The sequence below is a fragment of the Hibiscus syriacus genome, unplaced genomic scaffold (genome assembly GCF_006381635.1).
Source record: "Hibiscus syriacus cultivar Baekdansim isolate YM2019G1 unplaced genomic scaffold, ASM638163v2 tig00109987_pilon, whole genome shotgun sequence".
Lineage (NCBI taxonomy): Eukaryota > Viridiplantae > Streptophyta > Magnoliopsida > Malvales > Malvaceae > Hibiscus > Hibiscus syriacus.
The window spans coordinates 805421-825410 of record NW_024062550.1 but is presented as its reverse complement, the minus strand read 5'-3'; the positions used below and the strand labels follow the sequence as shown (position 1 = coordinate 825410).

General features: G+C 35.6%; 2 protein-coding genes and 1 long non-coding RNA gene across 3 annotated transcripts; 1 reads left to right on the top strand and 2 right to left on the bottom strand.

Moving 5' to 3' along the window:
• Positions 1 to 280: 280 nt before the first annotated feature.
• On the top strand, positions 281 to 2364 carry LOC120211866 (protein FATTY ACID EXPORT 2, chloroplastic-like). Its single transcript, XM_039210333.1, has 3 exons — positions 281 to 737; positions 896 to 1030; positions 1954 to 2364. Exons 1-3 carry the CDS (start codon positions 320 to 322, stop codon positions 2091 to 2093), a joined length of 693 nt encoding a protein of 230 aa, XP_039066264.1. The 5' UTR covers positions 281 to 319; the 3' UTR covers positions 2094 to 2364.
• A 764-nt stretch (positions 2365 to 3128) lies between these two features.
• On the bottom strand, positions 3129 to 3486 carry LOC120211811. The gene is made up of 3 exons (XR_005524636.1): positions 3399 to 3486; positions 3256 to 3313; positions 3129 to 3167 (listed from the first exon to the last, which is right to left on the bottom strand). It is a non-coding gene; the product is annotated as an uncharacterized LOC120211811 (long non-coding RNA).
• Positions 3487 to 8839: 5353 nt separating this feature from the next.
• Positions 8840 to 12236, bottom strand: LOC120211865. The gene is made up of 11 exons (XM_039210332.1): positions 11974 to 12236; positions 11782 to 11884; positions 11647 to 11709; positions 11072 to 11188; positions 10811 to 11002; positions 10288 to 10727; positions 10033 to 10132; positions 9812 to 9871; positions 9625 to 9717; positions 9328 to 9447; positions 8840 to 9214 (listed from the first exon to the last, which is right to left on the bottom strand). The coding sequence occupies exons 1-11, from the start codon at positions 12084 to 12086 to the stop codon at positions 8855 to 8857; spliced, it is 1761 nt and encodes a 586-aa protein (XP_039066263.1). The 5' UTR covers positions 12087 to 12236; the 3' UTR covers positions 8840 to 8854.
• Positions 12237 to 19990: the final 7754 nt, after the last annotated feature.

The following is a 19990-nucleotide window of genomic DNA, read 5'->3' as shown; positions in this document are numbered from 1 at the left end:
GTTTCTAAGTCATATATTCGGGTCGGGTCGGGTCGGGTGAAACCTTAATTTCGTCGGGTCGGGTCGGGTCACGGGTGAAAAACCCTTTCTTCTCGGGTCGGGTCGGGTGGCCCAAAAACCCGACCTGACCCGACCCATTGCCATCCCTAGTCATGCCTGCCTAGGTAGGCCTGGTTCAGGCCATTGGGTCCTAATTTCAAAGGCCCATTTTGAATGGGTCAACAATGCCCACAAAAAGAATTCAACTCTTCCAGAAAGGCTGTGAAAGGGAAACGGCATCTGGGAAAACAAAAGAGTCAAAGAATCACGCAAAAGAGAAATGGCTGATTTGTTTATAGGCGTCGTATCGCAGTCGTCTCTTCTTCATCTTCACCCAAAGATTGGACAATTTCAAAGGCAACAGCTCTTTAGCAACTCCGGCCACCCCAGATTTGCGGTGGTTAGCAATCGTCAGCTACACTTCAAAGTGTCGACTTTAGCTGGTGTGGTGTCTTCTGATTCAGAAGCACCCACGATCGTTGCCAACACCTTCGGTTCCGAAAAGGGAGGAATCGACATCGAAGTTGACACGGGAAACGGCGGAGGGGACAAGTTTGACGACAGGAGCGGAGGCGGCGGCGGTGGAGACGATAGTGGGAGTAAAGGAGAAGAGGAGTTCTCTGAAGACGGTGGGAAGAGAAAGATGGCTTTGTCTATGTCACAGAAATTGACTCTTGGCTATGCTGCTCTCGTCGGAGGTAAACTTCTTGATCCGGCTATTTTATTTGATTTTTGGGTTGATAATAAAATAAAATTGGGGATGATTTTAGATGGATATTGGAATTGCAAATGTGCAGATGTTTCATTTTGACTTGGGGGTTTTCATTTTTTTTTGTTAATGTGTGTGTATATATAGTGGGTGGTGCTATGGGCTATATGAGGAGTGGCAGCCAGAAATCGCTTGCGGCGGGAGGATTGTCGGCCGCCGTGCTCTATTATGTTTATACTCAGCTCCCCACAAATCCAGTGTTCGCCTCGTCCATTGGGCTTGGTAAGTTGCTATTTTCTTATGTTGTTGGCATTTTGGTGTTGTCATTATGTTGTTACAAATGATTAGTTTACATATCAAGTGATCAGATTAGTAGATGTGCATGCCATAAGATCGATTTTCTTGCTTTTGAGGGAAGGAAAGGCGTGAGGGAGGAAGAGGAAGGGAATGATGTTTGGTTTTATTGGAGAAGAAACAAATGAGTGATATGAAGTTCTCTTCTATGGAAGAGGTAGGGCTTGTCAGTTGTGTTGAACTTGCCATAAATGCTGAATTCCGGTTTGCCCTTTTGTTATTTTTAAGAGCGTCGCTCATGTGGGAAGGCGAGAGCACGAAAGAGGAAAGGTATGGTGCTCAGTTTTATTGGGTGAAGTCTAAAGTTCTTCACCATGGTGGTTTATGTTACCTCTCAAGTGATGAGGTTAGAAGAGATGGTGCCTGTCGATTAGTGTTGAACTTGCCATAAATGCCGAGTTCTGTTTTGCCCTTTTGTTATTCGTTAGATTGCTGATAAGTTTAATTTTTTTGCTTTGTGCTAAGGAAAGGTGAGAGAGGAAGAGGAAGAGTTTGTTGCTCGGTTTTATTGTTGTAAGAAAGAAAGAAAGAGGGATACCTCGATAGTTCTTCCCAACAATGATTTGTGTTTTTTTTTCACTTACTAAGGTATTACTTAACAGAGAGTACCAAACCCACCTTTAGATAGCATGCACTTGTGTTCTTTAGTATGAAACTTGAGAGAATTTTAACAGGTGCTTCTACTTGCTGACTTTGATAACCTTACTTGTAGGGAATAAGAGGTGAATCTTTTAAGTTCTTGTTCTAATGTTCATTTTAGATATGAGGCCATAAATAGGATTTATCTTTTCTCATTTATTATAGCTTCATCATGTTTATCCCCATTTTCATTAATGATATTTGGTTTGAAGGTATATCTGCTGCACTTTTGGGAGTGATGGGTTCCCGTTTCAAGCGGTCGGGAAAAGTCTTCCCTGCTGGTGTTGTATCACTTGTGTCACTTGTGATGACAGGGGGCTACCTACATGGCATCATGCGGAGTCTGCACTAGTGTGAAGCAGTAGTCTTGTTATTATAAAGCTATATATAATGCTTTGCTATGTCTCTTAACTTCTCAAGTTGTGAACTTCTTTTAGACCATCGCCATCGAGCAACGAGTTTCGACGCTCGGTTGCTTTTGTACTTGAATGCCTTTTCATCTTTGGTCATGTGATGCAGATTATGGTGGTGTTAGCCAATAAGAAACCTTGCATGTATTTTCAGTTTCGAAGTTTTGAGAATTTTGGAACATTATGCTTAATATAAAAAAGCATTGGTTGCAACCTTTATCAGTTACAAAATCACATACTTTTCATTCTCTATGCGGACATTCTTGTCTGAAACTTTCTCTGCCTTTAGGTTTTAGTTTGAATCAAAAGGCAATCTGATGAATCTGCCACATTATTTCCATAGCAAATGCTAACCTTAATCAAGTCCGAGTTTATTATCGACCGTCTGGAATCGGTCAGTCTGTACCATGAGGCCAAAGAATGACCATAACTCGGTTGCACCAGTATAACATATGCGTTTAAATGCCAACCTAGTTCAAACAATTCAATGATCTATGGATGCATAGGATGCTAATTGCGGAGAAATGTAATGCTAAATGTTCGAACACATCGCACACGGATTATCAATCTTCACATAACCAATATAACAGAGAAACCATACATGCATAGCATATCCTAGATAGCTAAGTTTGTTATATTAGAGTGTGTCCAGGTTTAGGAAACATCGAAGGTGCCCATGGAGGCACAGGGAAACTAAAGTGGATAGCCACACCCATCATAAGACCTGTTTAGTACTTGCCATCCGCATAACTCCAAAGGCAGATAAGATGCATTCCAGTGCACTTGGCATTTTACTGTAATAACTCGGCTAGGTTTTAGTTTTTATCATATATATATATAAGGAATCCTGTATGCTTAGCTTAGGCAACACGTGGAGCTTTTGATTGGAGCTCTTCTTGATGGACGGGTGACTTCCCAAAGCAGACTCTGGTGAAGTTGCAGCGCTGAGGTTGGCTTTGGCGTCATCACCCATTTTTGGCATCGATGGACTAGGATATGGGTTCTTGTTCACCAGCCTACAAAAGGGAACAGGGCTGGATTATTGTGCTCGGGGATGCAAGAGATAAAAGGGAAACATAACTGTAGTTCATATGGAAGGAGTACCTGTCCCGCCGCTTCTCAAGGAAACGCTGAAGGGAGTGTCTCCTTGCAAATGGTACTTCTGATCCGATTGATATCCACATAAAGTAATGCTATATTAGCTTACATGCAATACAAATGAAGCCAAGAGAAGTTTTAAGAGTTACCAACATGCAGTTTGCAACGAGAAGCCCTAGTACGAGGATACAACTGAGCCTGCGGCGATGCCAAGGTGGTGGCACCATCAGTTGTAGCGGTGGTAGCAATAAGCATAATCTCTTGCATCTGATAGAAATCTACCAAGGATAAGTTTTCGGATAAACCATCACTCTTGACAAAAGATGCTAGTAACATCTATGTTGTTAAGTAAAAGCCAACATTTTCCGCAGGAAATGCATCAAACACAAACTCTTCCGCTGTAGAAGATGGTGAGTTGGGACGGAGCACGATTTGGTGTATTTACTTCGTATTGCTCTTCTTTTTAAGTTGAGTCACTATGATTTCATGAACATCTTCCAGATTTTCATCAAAACAGAAACTATAAGATTTAGTGAAACTTATAGTTTTGATCCGTTTTAGTACAAAATTTAATTACAACGCCTCTTTCAAAGCCTCCAGCACACGACTGCAGAAAGCCCGGCTCCTTCCATTGCATTGATCGGAAATTTTCCCATACCACTGAGATTTGTTATCAGCCATTCATCCATCAGCATATTAAGGAAGACTGGGAGATCATCTCGAGAGATAAGCTACCTACAATCACCCAAGGCAAAGGAACATCGACGAAGAGCGTGGGACATATCCTCATCTTCGGACAAACATAGAGGATAACATGCCGATGTAGCAATGTGGTGTCGCTGCCTCTCTTCATTAGTTAGCAGTCTTCCATGAAGGGAAAGCCAAAGAAGCACACGAATCCTCTGAGGAACAGGGAGTAGCAACACTTTCCCCCAACTGATCGGTGAAACTGGCAACGTAGCAGGCAATAAAGCTTTGTATGCTGATTTAACACTAAATGAGTGGTTTACCTCCCATCTCCAACCCGGCAGGTCATCACCCAGTCCTAGCACCAGAGGACAAATCACAACAATTCTCGCACAAATAGCCCATGGAACGCATTCATTCAATTTCTCCCAGTCCCATGCACCAGACGGTGTAGTCATTGATTCCACCGGCATCGGATGCGGCTCTTCATTAAGTAAGCAATGATTCACCAAAGGCCCAGTTTCATCAAGCTACATGTCATGCCAAAAATCCGTTCTAGCCCCATTCCGAATATTCCAAAAACACGCTTTTATAGATCTCCTCCCACACATAGCTTAGACCCTTCCAAAGACGTGAGCATCGTTGTCGAGCAATGGTTAAAGGAACTTCCCCCCGTCTATCTATACTTAGCTTTTAGAACTTTAATCCTTAGTTTATCCTTTCTTTCGATAAGCTGCATGCCAATCTTCATGAGAAAGGCTTTATTTTGCCTTTCTAAATCCTTCAATCCCAAGCCTCCGGCATCAATTTAAGATCACATAAGGATCGTACAATGAAATATTAAAAAACCTAACCAAAACTCGAACTATGATAAATACAAACATATCTGATTGTACTAACAAAAAACCATAAAAAAGGATCAAACTATTAAAAGATTACTGACAAAACTGTAAATCAGAGTTGAACGACGTTAAAAAATTATCCACGAATGCATATTAAATATCCAAATTCTATCCGATATTCCAAAGTATGAAAGATTAGCTTGATAATAGATAATTGTCATTTTTATCTATCATGGTGATGTCGAATCAACCCTTAAAAAAGATGAACGAAAAACAATGACCAAATGATCGAAAACAAGCTAAAAGACGGGAAAATTTTACCATAAAGATAGATAAAAATATGTATAAAGGCATACTTATTAAAAATTTAAAAACAAGAGAAAAATAAAGATGTGATATAAAAAAGTAAAAGGGGTCGACAACCAACATCAAAGTTGGTGTCACCACCTATCAACAAAAATGAAAAGAACAAATATGAATGGCACACCAAAAATAAAAGAACCTTAAAAAGTATGATTTTTTTTATTAATTTGGAGAAGTACAAGATAATATATGTTCAAAGATAACTCTCAACTTCTTGACATTAAACTCTTACGCCCTGACATTCTCGGTGTTTAAACCTGAGTCGCAAGGAATAACAATAATTTATTTACCACAAAGATCACTTGATTCATGCAAAAAAAAAAAAACTATCTTAATTATACATTTAATTTATACTTATGATTGTAAACTATCATTGTAATTTTAGATTTTTTAACAAAACTAGTAGATTCTATTTGATTCAAAAAATATTTTAATTTTTTTATTAATTTAATCTTTATTTTTTGATATTATTTATTCTATTAATATAATCATTTGATTTGATAATATTATAAATAGATTAAGTCTATAAATTTTTAATTATAAATGATTAATTTTTTAGATTATTTTGAATTAAGATTGATTTGACAAAATATATATTTTTAGGGACTAAAATTATTATTATGATGTCATATTAGATAATTATTTTAATTTTAACAATGCAGTGAGATGTTTGTAATAATATCTTAATTAAATGTCTAAATTGTAACTTTTATAAAAACAATTGACCTATTTGTAACCAAATTGATAATGGAGTGACCTGAAATGTATTTTACCCACGTATATAATCATCGATTCAATTTCAACAACAATATCTTAATTAAATGCCTGTACAAGATACTGTCAAAGATTCTTTCAAGAAGATTAAGAATGTGCATCAATGACATAATCGGTTTCTTCCAATTTGCCTTCATTCCTAGCCGCCAAATCTTGGACTGTTCCTTTATTACTAATGAAGAAATAGACTATTGGAGAAAGAAAGGTCTTAAGGGAGTTGTGTTTAAGGTAGACTTTAGGAAGGCCTTTGACACAATGCACTGGCCAATTTTGCTTCAAATTATTGAAAAAATGGGCTTCGGGACGAGATGGCGTAGGTGGATTAACAGGTGTGTATCTTCGGCCTCAGTGTCGGTTTTGGTAAATGGTGTTCCTTCTGAAGAAATTTCGATGGCTAAGGGTCTAAGACAAGGCTGCTCTCTTTCCTATTTGCTTTTTAACCTGGTTGGGGAACTCCTCATTTTACAGCAAGTATAATATAGACAGCATAGGCTTGTTGTTCAATAATAGGATTCCAACAAGTATAATAGGAATGTGGTGAACAATCATTTCAAAAATGATGATTTTGGCTCAAGATATCATGTCTGCTTTCAAATTAAGGTGGGTAATGGTGAAAATATTTATTTTTGGCATGATGGTTGGAGTTCGAAAGCCCCTCTAAAATGCTTGTATCCTAGGCTCTTTATTCTCTCTACTAACCAAAATGGAAGATTTTCTAAGTTCTGAGAATTTGAAAATAGGGGCTGGATTTGGAACTGTGAAACGAGAAGAAAATTGAGTGACTGGGAATTGGATCAGTGGCTCGAGTTAATGTCCCATATTAATAAATGCAGTCTTGTGGAAAATGCGAGGGACTGTCTTTTATGGAGAGGAAGTGAAGATGAAATTTATATGGCCAAAACCTGCATTAAAACTTGCTTAAGCGATGATGCAACATATCAGTTTTAGAAAGTCTACATTTGGAAGGACTTGGTTCCACAAAGGTGGAGACATTCATGTGGCAGGTGGTTTATCAAAGGTTGGCTGTAAGAGCAAATCTTATTAGAAGAGGTGTCCAAGGGATTATGGACCCCCTATGCCCTATGTGTAACCAGGAAATGGAGACGTCCTCTCATTTATTCTTTTCTTGTAAAATTGCATAGAGGCTATGGAACAATTTTTTGCTTTTTTTTGGGAAAATTTCAGCAGCCCTGCCCGAAAATGTGTTAATTTCCTACAAGCCTGAGGGAATTTGGTTCCTCAATTGGCAATTTGGAGGTTTATTCCAGGGGTGGTTTTATGGACAATATGGAAAAGTATGAATGTGTTAGTATTCGATAAGGGGGTCTTATATGCAACTCAATTGTTCTTCACTTCAAGATTTAGATTGGCTGCTTGTTCCTTGTTAAATTTCCTAAAATTTCGATTTTAATGGACTCCCTTATAGGTACCCCTTCAGTTGGGGACTTGGATCTCCCCTTCTTAGGGTTTTTTCAAACTAAATGTGGATGCAACAGTTAAAGATGATTGGAGAGAAGGTGGCATAGGTGGTATCCTTAGAGACAATTCCAGTTTGATTTTAGGGACTTTCTCAGAACCGTTTGGTCCTGGACCTCTAGCTTTTCTAGAATTGATGGCTATTAGGACCGGTTTGGACTTCTTTGATGCTTCGAGTTGGAATTCTAAATGGCCCCTGATTATTGAAAGTGATAGTAAGATTTTTGTGGAATGGATAAAAAATCCGGATACATGTCCTGATAGGTATGCTATCATTTGCAAGGAATTAATGGAAAGAATCAGAAGCATGGAAGGAATTTTTCGATGGATTGCTAGGCCAACAAATTTGGAAGCAGATATGTTAGCAAAGGCTGAAATTGGATAGGGAGGAATTTTCTTTTAGGATTTGATCGATTTCCTTGGTGTAATAGTTTCTGAGTTGTCTGTTTCGACTATCTAATTGTACTAAACGTTTTGTAATTTTCCTTTATATCTTAATAAAATTTGAGGCACTCTTTTCCCCTTTCGCTTTCTACTGGAATACCTTTTGGTGTTCTAGTAATTATGAAGGAGGTTTTTGACAAGACCTCCATTTCCTATAAAAATAAATCAAGCTCTCCTAGTGGCTGATGCTTTTCCCTTAATCATCTACATTTGTTGGTTAAAATATTTTCAATTTTAAACCTGTAATTGTCAATGTTTTCTTATTCACACGGGAGCCTTGTGTGACACTCAGACGTACGATAATGTTATTGCAGATGATAAAATCAAAGGTTGGAAGCATAAAATCTGGATGGCAAAGTGTTTTCATGATTTTAACCAGAGTTTCAAATCGCGGTCGCGTTTTCGGTCATTTCGTCCTCTCCCCGGTGCTTTGAGTAACGTTGGACGTCGGTCTCCCAGGATACAACAACGAACGATCACAACAGTAAGCACATCCGTAGTGATTAGTCAAACACAATCTTGCATTTCTCTATCGCCGGAAAGAACGAATTTGGAAGGAACTTTCTAAGTATTATCATAATTCAACTTTGTGAATTGTGTCTCAAAGTTGTCTTTGTAAGTGTTGTGTTATGTCTTAGAATTGTGCCTCAAGTAGCCTATATATATAGAATGAGATGGATTGAAGGGTTAAGACCTTTCGACGAAAGTACTTAATCTTTCAATTAAAGGACTTATCCTTTTGAGAAAAAACGTTTAACCTTTTCATGAAAGGATTTAATCTTTTCATGAAGAGAATTGTTGAGTAGGTAAGATGATAGTCATAGTTTAAGGATAAAAATGAAACATTTAAAATTTTAGGGATCAATTTAAAACGAGAGTCATATGTTAAAACATGTGATGCAATTAACTCTAATTGTTCACTCTCTAATTTGAGTAACAAAACATTATGTAAGAAGATCTTCGTCATCGGCAGCTACTACTACTATACAATGTGATATGGACAACGTTGCTTCCGGTACTCAAAGCACGCTGTCTTCCAAAACTTTAGATTTCGAAGGCCGGCTGCTCCGATCATCACCCAATACGAAGAGATACCGGAACCTTGAATCAAAGGGTACGACAGTGAAGACTCGAGCACCGAGGAGCCTCCACTTATTGCGTGATAAACAGCTCCTAACCATGGAAGCTTGCCGCGGCGACAAGAATCGACAAATCCATTCGGGTAAAACCGAGTCTTCCACGACTCCTTTGGCGAAACAATGCAACAGTTTTGGCACCAATAGCTTCCCTTTGTTGCTTATGCCAACGGATGCCCGGATGTAATCTTCCATCGATTGTTTTAGCAACTCGTTCGTGTTTTCGGGACTGAAGATTCGAACCTGCAACAGGAAAGTCGGTTAACATTAGAACCTGATCTCGATCATATCGATTGGAAACTTCATTGTTGGTTTCGTTCCGATGAGTATACTAGAGGCAAATGATGAGGTCTTACAGCAGGTGAAGAATGCAACCCGCAACTCAAAGCGAAATGAAGCAGAGGCTCGGGGTGATCGATGGTATACTTCTGCAGCTCGACGGAAGCCTTGAATTTCTGAAGTGCGAAAACTGCAGCCTGAAAATGATTATGATCAGAAGTTAGATATGGCATAGAACACTGGTGTTTGAGGGTTTCTTTCTATTTTCGCATAATATTCCGTCGTACGGTGCATGTTTCAAGATTTGGACAAAGGTGGCTACATGGCATCACATGGTGCATGTAACCGTAGATAAATGATGTAATTATACGTACGATTTGTGGCCGATAAGTAGCCGGATTCATCTTTAGAACGGTGCATTCTATGTCAGCAGCACTCACCGAGAGTCCTCCAACCGTGTACGCAGCCTGCACATTATCACGGTATACTGTTAACATCGGTCCGGTGCAATATTATGCGGGAGGGGTTAAGGGTTAAAGTGGAAAAATTCCGGCATCGAACCTTCTGCATTAGGGAAAATAGTTTGATTTCATTTCTCGGAACTCCGTATGCCAAATATGCCTGCGAAACAGAGACGGAGACGGATAAAAATGCATGAGATGGTCATAAACTGAGGTCTTAGACCATGTCCGCGCTCCTAAACACGAGGAAGAAGAATGTATATGTAGTTTCTACATGCGTGAACGAGGACGACGAATGCATAGATCGGAAAGGTAGATTACATGCATAATCAACGCATTGTACAGGTTAATCCAAAATGCCAGTTTCTCGTTGTAACTCATTCGAGACGGATCCACCATGGACAACTGCTCAACAAGCAATCTGCAGGCAAAAAGAGCGGAAAGATGAAAGCGATAACCTTCAGGCAGACCGTAATTCGTGCAGTAATGGCAACTCTCTAGTCTAAACTCAATGCTTAGAAGCCAATGAAATGAGGATATAAAAGCTAGTCTAAAAACATGATACGAATGGTTAACCTGAATCTTTTTAGAGCCGTAGCGGCATATTCGAGTTCTTTCTTCCCGACAGACAACCTCGAGACTTCAACTGCCTTGCTGTAGGTCCCAATGTTACATCTCCAGTCGACTTTGTCGGTGACTTCATATGGATCAAATGCACCACCTCCCGGGAGACTGCTTACTAAGGAAGTTACAACGGGTGAGTCCAAGGAAGATGCCAAAAAATTGGCAAGGGGACAATGAGGTGAAGCGGGTGACACCGAAGAAGAAGAAGAAAGCTTGGATGAATCTGCTAAGAAAACGAAAATGTCTCTCATACGCCGGAACATTTCTTTGGCTAGCTGATTGGGATGATGCCAAAGGTTTTCCACAATATAATTGCTATCGATAAAAGCCTCCGGCAGAGGCATGTCGTCCGTGTTTTCTTCTGCTTCTTCTTCATTGCATACCCTTGCAATCTGAAACATATAGATTGTTAGTCGGCTTTCGTTCCTACAGCTGATGTATTATTCTGAATGCCTTAAGGAATAGATGACGGTACCGATTCGGTTACGTAACCCAGAGAGTTACTCAAACGTGATGTTGTGTGACACGGCAAATGCTTTGAATGGTACTCAGCAAGACGTCGCTCGTTCCTCTCCTGACTAAGTCGATATTGTAAAGAAACAAATTCCTCCTCAAGCTTTGATACAGTAATCTCCAGAGCAGCTACGCTATCTAAAAGCTCCCGGGCCTGAAATCCGGATTTAGGAGATTGAGAGATCATATAAATAGAAGAGAAATCGCACGCAGGGTGGCTGACCTTATCTGGAAGCTCGCCCGGAGAACTAGTAGAAGGTGAACCACAGTTTTCAACAGCACTTGCTAGAGCTAAGTGCAAATCGGTCTCTTCCTGCAACTGCTGCTGCAACCTTTTAACCTGCATGAGAATGAGATATAAACACTGATCGTTGCACATCCCTTTCAATTCCCTTGCCTAATACACTTCTCCGACTAGCACAAACCGAAGAAATCGGAAATGTCGAAAGGAAAATGTACTTCACAACAAATGACTGGAGTTTTTATGTACCAGAGAACCATGTTCATGTGGTAGTTAAGCTCTAGAAAACACTGATCGTTGCACATCCCTTTCAATTGCCTTACCTAATACACTTCTCCGACTAGCACAAAACGAAGAAATCCGAAATGTCGAAAGGAAAATGAACTTCACAACAAATGACTGGAGTTCCTATGTACCAAAGAACCATGTTCATGTGACGTTTAAGTTCGAATAACCCTAAACCCGACACGAACTTAGAACTTAACAGGCAATCTCCATAAACTGATCTCAACATTCACAAAACAAATATGCAGATAGGCAAATAGAAACACTCTTACTTCTTGCTCAAGCTGGTGTTTATAATCACACGCCTGCTGACTTGTCTCTTGTCCACTCCTTTCCTGGTGACAAAATGAGCCCAGAATCCGGATCTCAGTAAAAGTAATAAACAATTAGCATTCCGGAAAAATTACCTCCGACTCAGAACACGAGTTACATGACTCATCGCCAGCTGACAATGACTTGCTCCAGACCTTGCCACTTTTCCATTGCAGATATCTATTAATAGAACTTCCCCTGCAAAAACCATTACAACACTGCATTCACCGTAACTAAAAACACAAGACAAGAACACATAAGCATCAAATGAAGAAGAAGGGACCCACCAGTTGATTGGTAGAACAGAGCCCCCGTTATTGCCATTGATACTATCAGCATTAGGACTTTGAGGATGATGATGATCATCATCCAAAGCTTCAGGCTTTAAACAAAGCATCATAACAAACTCTAATGAACACCCCCCCCACACAAAGATGCAATTTTTCTTCTTCTTTTTCAGTTGATTTTCACGATCAAGTCTTATTGGACTGTCGACACAATAAATCCACCAACTAAAGACTACCCTTTCAAGACAAAAACAAAAATTAGCAAAGAAGTTATTGCTTTTCTTCAACCGAGCAAAGGAACAAAAGAAACACAGGGAGAGTGGGGTATATAGGGCCCTTATAAGGGGATGGATTTGGGGCGTAATATTATTGCTTATAATTATAATAATGGTAATACTGAGTCACTGAGTTGGGGACGAATTAGTACTGAGCCCGGTGCATCAGTTAAGGCAAATGTGGATCTCATCATATGACACTCTGTCCTTCACTCTTCATTCACCGACAACATCCACATGCTCCCTACGAATTATAATAATTTTTGAAAAATGTATTTGAGAAAATAGAATTATAAAACCATTTTTTAATTTAAGAATATGATTCTAAAAGTTTACATTTAAAATCAAAGTAAAAAATTGAATATGAGAGTTGGCTGTACTTGGAGAAGATTAAAGCACATTACAAAGTTCAAAATTAGTACATTTTCAATTATGGCATGGTGTCGGTTCTCGAAAATTATAGATGCAAATTTAATTTTAATTTATGATCCTTAAACTCAAGAGTAGAGTACACAAACGGTGTCTCAAGTATTAAAAGTTATAAAATGGTCCTCTGATTATAGAATGTTGCTTTATTAACTCACTTGATTGTTAAGAGTATTAAATGATCACCCGACTATTCATTATGTTCAGAAGTCGTCCTTTTCCACTGAAAATTTGGCGGTCGCCTGAGCTGAACGTTGGCATGATGACTGAGATATGATAGTCGTTTGAGATTCCGGGATTAGATTTTACCTTATCACGACCATCAAGCTAACGTTCAACTCGAAATACCGTAGAATTTTTTTATTGAAAAATGACGAATTTAGAATATAATGAATAGTCGGTGATCGATTTGTAACTTTTAAGAGTCAAAGGACTCAACAAAGTAACACTCTATAAAGTTGGAGGATCATTTTGTAACCCTTGATATTCTAGGGACTTAATAAAGCATTACCTTATAGTCGAGGGACCATTTGTGTAATTTACCCTAAATTCAAATATGAGTGCATAATTAATTATTCAAGTAGTTTTGTGTACATTTATTATTCAAGTAAATTTTTATTATTCAAATATGAGTGCATAATTTATTATTCAAGTAAATAGGGACTTAATAGGATCATTTTCGCCATATTCTTTTTTTAAAAGCATTTTGACATTCAACATTTTATTTTCGGGTAAAAAAACTCTAACATTTGATAGAATAATTATTTTGAATCTTATTCTTTTTTGGAGCATTCTGACCCTCAGTATTTTATTTTAGAGTAAAAGGCTCCTATTTCATAGTGTTATTCGTGTGTTAACTAACGATTTCTATCCGTAGAGGGATATTTTTACCCCAAAATAAAAGGTTGAGACCAAAATGTCCCCAAAGAAAAGAATATATACCAAAATGACCATTTTAATAAAAGTTGTGAGCTAATTTTGATATTATGCCCTTTAGAGTTTATATACATTTTTAATTATAATCTGATATAATTTATATCATTTTTAATTATAATTTTATCTTATATTTATAAATTCAAAAATATATAAACATCATAAAACCCAACCTCAAATTATCTTATTACTTCAGCCCACTAAAATCCAAACTTCTAAGTGGCCTTCACAATTAATGTGAACTCAATTGGGCTTCCTTTCTCCCAACATAGTTTTATAGGTTAGGCCTATCAAAAGAAAAGGCCATTGGCCCATTCTCATCATTCACATAAAGTAGAATATTGAAGTCCCTCGTGTATAATCGAATAGATTCGTGCACGAACCAAATTAATTTAGTGGCTAAAAGAATCATCGATTGTACCAAAAAAAATCACCATAACAGGAAATAATTACCTATCAGACACTCTTTTTATCTAAATTTTATCGATTTAGCACCCTTTCTGACAAGGCGCAGATCATCATCCGCGCCTTCGCAGGGTTTTGTCCGAGCTGACACCACGTAAGGGAAGGCACGGATCGTCATCCACGCCTTAACTGAATCTCTGACATATTCTGACAAGGCGCAGAGCGTCATCTACGCCTTAGCATTTTAAAAAAAATATGCTTTAAAAAAATTTTAAAAAAAACTATAGGGGCTAACATCATAATTTAATACATATTAGTTCCACAAGTTGAAGAGTTTAATGGGGTTAGCTTATATAGACATATTAGAGTGTTTATGTTATGTTTATTGACAATGTGAGATAAAAGCTAAAAGGTGTATTTCTTGACAATATGTTTAGGTAAGGTTTCCATGAGTTGCTTTCGATCGTTTTCATTACATTTTTATTTCAATTATATACATTTAAATATAATAAGAAATTGATAAATTATCATTTGTTCGATTTTTAAGTTACCTTAAATCAACCCAAAAAATAAAAGTGAACAAATAATTGAAATTCTGTAAATTTTACTGGGAAGAAGTGAATGAGGAATTATGTAAGACGCTGTTGTATTTTTTGATGCTACATCCATTGATTAAGTCCTTCATTGTAGCTTTAATTCCGAACAAGAGTGACACTTCTTTTAAATTATGATGTTAGTCCCTATAGTTTTATTTTAAATGCTAAGGCGCAGATGACGATCCACGCATGTCATTACGTGGCGCTAGCTCGGATAAGGCGCGGATGACCATCCACGCCTTTCATGACATGGTGTCAGCTTGGACGAAACCCCGGAAAGGAGTGGATGACGATCCACGTCTTGTCAGAAAGGGTGTCTGACAGGTAATTATTTCCTGTCAGGGTGATTTTTTTTGATAAAATCGCCAAAAGAATGATTGTTATTCTTATATTTCGGGTTCGAGCACTAGCGACTGGAACAAACGTGATTGAGCTTTCATTTTCAAATGACTGAAAAGTATTTAGAACATACACTACTTTGTAATCGCCTTAGCTTAGTCAGAAAAATAATAATCAAATATATTTGTACCTTACCAACAACCAACGGTTATAGTGGGATGAGTCACTAAATCCCTTAAACAAAGTCAAGAATTTGAATCCTAACATTTGTGAATGGAGTAAATTGGGTTTGGAGGATCGTCATCGCCTCTGTAGTACACGATCCAAGTTATTCAACAAATAACAATTTTAATCGGACGAAGGGAGTATTTTTTAATAAATTTATCAACTTTACTTTTCATCAAAATCGAAAATTAATAAACTAAAAATAAAAAATAGAGATAAAAGAGCCTTATCCTTTATATAATTTAACTTATTTTAAAATTCAGTGGCGGATCTAGAAAATTTTTCGAGGGTAGACACACATATATTAATAATATAAATATTTTGATACGATCAAATTTAAGAGTGCACACCATAAAATTTCAAGGTGGAGCATACATGTATTAATGAAGAAAACTTCGAATTTTAAAGGAAAAAAAATTAAATTTTAAGAAATTTCATGATAGGTATGTGCCAACTTTATTATCAACGTATGTCCACCACTACTAAAAGTGATTAATAAATTATCACTTTTTCATTAAAAAAGTGGATTACTTATGGTCTCTCAACCCAAATTAGCATCACCTAGACATACAAACGTACGTGCGCGCGTACACACACATATATATATATATATATATACTAAATAATTTAAAGAATTACTCGTAAACTTCAAAAAAGAAAAAGAAAAAAGAATTATTTGTATAATTTCAGAGAAAGCACACTTATGTGAACGATGAATGAAGGAAAGACAACTTAATATAAATTTAAGGAAAGTCGTTACTGAAAATGTTAATATATTTTAATATTTTTGGTAGAATGCTACCTAAAATGTTATTTTCTATACCAAAAATGTTAATATCAAAAATATTTATTTTTAAAATATTTTTGACAGCGAAACTAAAATTTTCGATATAAAAAATAACATTTTAAATAATTTTTTATCAAAAATATTAAAAAATATTAATATTTTCGATAACATATTTTCTTAATTTACATTATGCCTGTGTACATCATATCTACCCCTGTGGACATCCTTTTTCAAAAGCGAAAATGATGGCGTCCATTAATTATTTTGTAATTAAATTTTAAATAAATAAAATTTTATTTTCAAGCAATAAAATGCTTCACTTACTTGCCACCTGTCTCCTCTTCAATTGGATACATATAAGAAATCTATTTTCAAGCAATAAATTTATAACTGTTTATTCCAATAATTTCATCTTTAAATTTTAATTTTAAATTTTATTAATCGTTAATATATAACTTTTATATTTATTATTATGGATAACATCTTGTGGTTCACTTGTACTATAAGAAATTTTACATTATCAATAAAGTATATCAGATGTCATTGAAATATATTTAAATGATCATTTTAGTCACTGAATTTTTAAAATTTATAAAATGACCATTAAATTTATCAAACTATTATAACATAGTTATTAAATTTTATCGAATTGTTACAAAACTGTCATTGAATTGATCAAAATTTTACATTTATTATTAAATCAAAATGATCATTTATAATAATTTGATAGATTTAATGATCATTTTATAACTTCTGAAAATTCAATGACCAAATAATCATTTGAGCATGATTTAGTGACTCTAAATTTATTTTTAATTTATGTGTCAAAATACACTAAAGTATATAAAGTTTATCAAATAATTCCTTAAACTATTATATATAACCACTTTAAATACCTTAACTATTTTTGGTCAAAATATGTCCTTAAATTATACCCTTTTTTTGCTTTAAGCCCCTAAAATATTTTTTTGTCAAAACAAGAATACAATTTTATGTGACATGTCAACATCTTATTGATTAAAAAATAGTTAAATATAATAATTTAAATACCTAGTTTGATCAAAAAATTAATTTGAGTACCTAAAAAAACATAGTTTAGATACATATGTTTACTTTAAACCATATTTTATCCATAGTTCTAAGCTAATCAAAAGCACGTGATACGACAAGGGCAGATAGGGCACGTAGGCATGCACTTTACACATGTTTAGAAGCTGATAAGTGTCTGGTCCGACGCTTTTCCAAATCCCCAAAATGTCCCCACACATCAATAGGACTAAATGGCCAAAACTTGTATGGTTGCTTTTAGCTACACCATCCATATGGTGGCTCACTTGTCCCTTGTCCAACACATGTGCCCATGTCTCCACCAAGAAACATAAATTTTACGTTTTTTATATTTATTATCAGGGGTCTAATTTTACAATACTTTTTTTTATAAATTTCATAAACGGACCTAATAAAAGGATGTTTATTTTATAACGTCGATCGTTTGTTAAATAACGATTTTTATTTACGAAAAGGTCTTTTTATCTAAAAATTAATGTGACTATTTAATCAAATGTTATATATATTTTTGTTATTATATATATATATATCTTTTAAAGGAATATTTCTGGACCGGTCGCCATCGGAATTTATTATTTTGCTTCGCCTCTGGCCACCAACAAGGCGGATAACAGCCTTATCCGGCTGTGGGAACGGCGGAAGACAGTTTAATGTAGACTGCAAGTGAGGCATTTACACGTGGAAGAGGTCTCATGATTTCCAATTAAAATGTGGGTCTAATGATGTGATTATTACATGGTAGATGGCACATACGCATATTTGAGGCCCATATTTAACTTAACCTATGGTTGAGGTCTACTTCCCCTTTAAACTAAGGTTGAGGTTTTTAAAATTTTTAGGGTCAACTATGCATTTAGCACCTATACTATCGCTTGACAAATGACATATTTTCTCATCTAGGTCTTTATCTTTTGTACGTTTTATAGTTGATTCACTCTCTTTACTCCTTCAAAGTCCTACCACTAGGGGTGTTAAAACCCGGGTATTCGAAATACCGGTTACCCAAAATTTTTTGGTGTCAAAATTTTGGCTCGTGTCCCATCCCATTACATCCGGATACCTTTATTTTCGGGTCACAAGTACTCGATTTATAATTTTTTTAGAATTATATTATTTTTAAAAAATATATATAGAAAATTCTAAAATTTAAAATTTAAAGGTCTATAATATATAATTCACACATAAAGTTTAAAAAATCAAATTACATAATTGAAAAAAGTTATTAAAAATTAAAACAAAAATTATAATTAAATTTCAAATGTTTCAAAGTTAAAATAAATATTTTAAAAAATAATTTAGAATGTTAATGTGAAATAATTTAAGAAATTAAGAATTTAGAATGTTATGGTGGCAAAATTTAAGAAATTAAGAATTTAGAATGTTAGAGTGAAATAATTTGAGAATTATAAATAAAAATTTAATAAAAAATAATAATATATATATATATATATATAAAATAAACTAGGTACCCGGTTAAACAACATTTTATTATATTAAATTGAAATTAGGACCTAAATAAAAATTAAGAATTAAAGTTAGTCTTGGTGATCAAATTGATTAACTCTAAAATCTAGGGGATTTAATATATAAATTTAATACATGACTAGAATAAAAGATTTTAAAGTTAATACTCAAATTAAGGCATTAGACAAATTAAAAACAAAATCACGATTGATTGGATTAAATGAAAATCCAAAGAAACATATCATATACAAGTAGTGACAAAAATGGAAGAAAACAAAGCAGGGTGCCAACGCCGTAAATACATAACTTTACAGGGACTCCCGCCCTAATTATACCAATTTATTTTTACTGCCACGTAAATACCTCCGTTAAATGTTAACGTCGTGTGGTCATTTTGAACCCGTTTAAATAGTTTAGTGGTATATTTGTCATAATTTTGAAAATGGTGGTCATTTCGCGACCTAATTCATAGTTCCATGGTCATTTATGTAGTTTGCCCTAATATTTACACAAAATAAAACCTAAAAAAATTAAAGCATTTGACCATATTTATCATTATTACATACAAAATGCAAGTCAAGGCACACCGATCCCACACCTAGTCACATATACCTACGTACGTACATATATACATAATACATACGTACATATATACATGTATAGGATGTTTTTCTCTTGTCATGTTAGTCATGTCAATAATAATTATGTCATGCTTCTTTAAAATAAAATTATAAAAAGGGATAAAGTATACAAATTGGTCCCATGACTATAGGATATTACTTTGTTAAGTTCATTGACTATTAAAAGTTACAAAATGATCATTTGACTGTAGAATGTTGCTTTATTGAGTTCCTTGACTATTAAAAGTTACAAATTGGTCACCCGACTATTCATTATATTCCAAACTCATCTTTTTTCATAAAAAAATGACGATTATCTAAGCTGGACGTTAACATAGTGACTGAATTATGATAGTTGTTTGAGATTCTGGGATTAAATTTTATCATATCACAGTTAGCAAATCAACATTTAACTCAGAATACTGTTATTTTTAACAGAAAAGGACGGGTTTAGAACGTAATGAATAGTCAGGTGATCATTTTGTAACTTTTAATAGTCAGGGGATTCAACAAAGCAACACTCTATAGTTAGATGACCATTTTGTAACTCTAATAGTAGAGGGACTTAATAAAATAATATCTTATAGTTGGGGGACCATATATGTACTTTACCCAATAAAAAAGTGAAAAAATTTACAAATTAGCCAGAGAAATGGACATGGAACTTAGCACCACTGCACTCTCAAGTACAGTTTTCAAAGAGAAATGGACATTTAAACAAACCAAACCATTGTATGCCACAAATCATGTACGTCCAAAACGAACCTTCCATCCCTATAAGTATCCGAACCCCCATGACCATCCCACAACCCACACACAACATTTCACAAACCCTAATCACTTGTCTAAATCCAAACCTGACTTGGTCCGATCATGTTC

Coding starts and splice junctions, on each gene's coding strand:
- LOC120211866 (XM_039210333.1), top strand. CDS start 320: ATGGCTGATTTGTTTATAGGCGTCGTATCGCAGTCGTCTCTTCTTCAT. Junction 738..895: donor CTATGCTGCTCTCGTCGGAG/GTAAACTTCTTG, acceptor GTGTATATATAG/TGGGTGGTGCTATGGGCTAT. Junction 1,031..1,953: donor CGCCTCGTCCATTGGGCTTG/GTAAGTTGCTAT, acceptor TTTGGTTTGAAG/GTATATCTGCTGCACTTTTG.
- LOC120211865 (XM_039210332.1), bottom strand. CDS start 12,086: ATGATGCTTTGTTTAAAGCCTGAAGCTTTGGATGATGATCATCATCAT. Junction 10,728..10,810: donor TGGGTTACGTAACCGAATCG/GTACCGTCATCT, acceptor TATATGTTTCAG/ATTGCAAGGGTATGCAATGA. Junction 9,718..9,811: donor TATTTTCCCTAATGCAGAAG/GTTCGATGCCGG, acceptor GATAATGTGCAG/GCTGCGTACACGGTTGGAGG.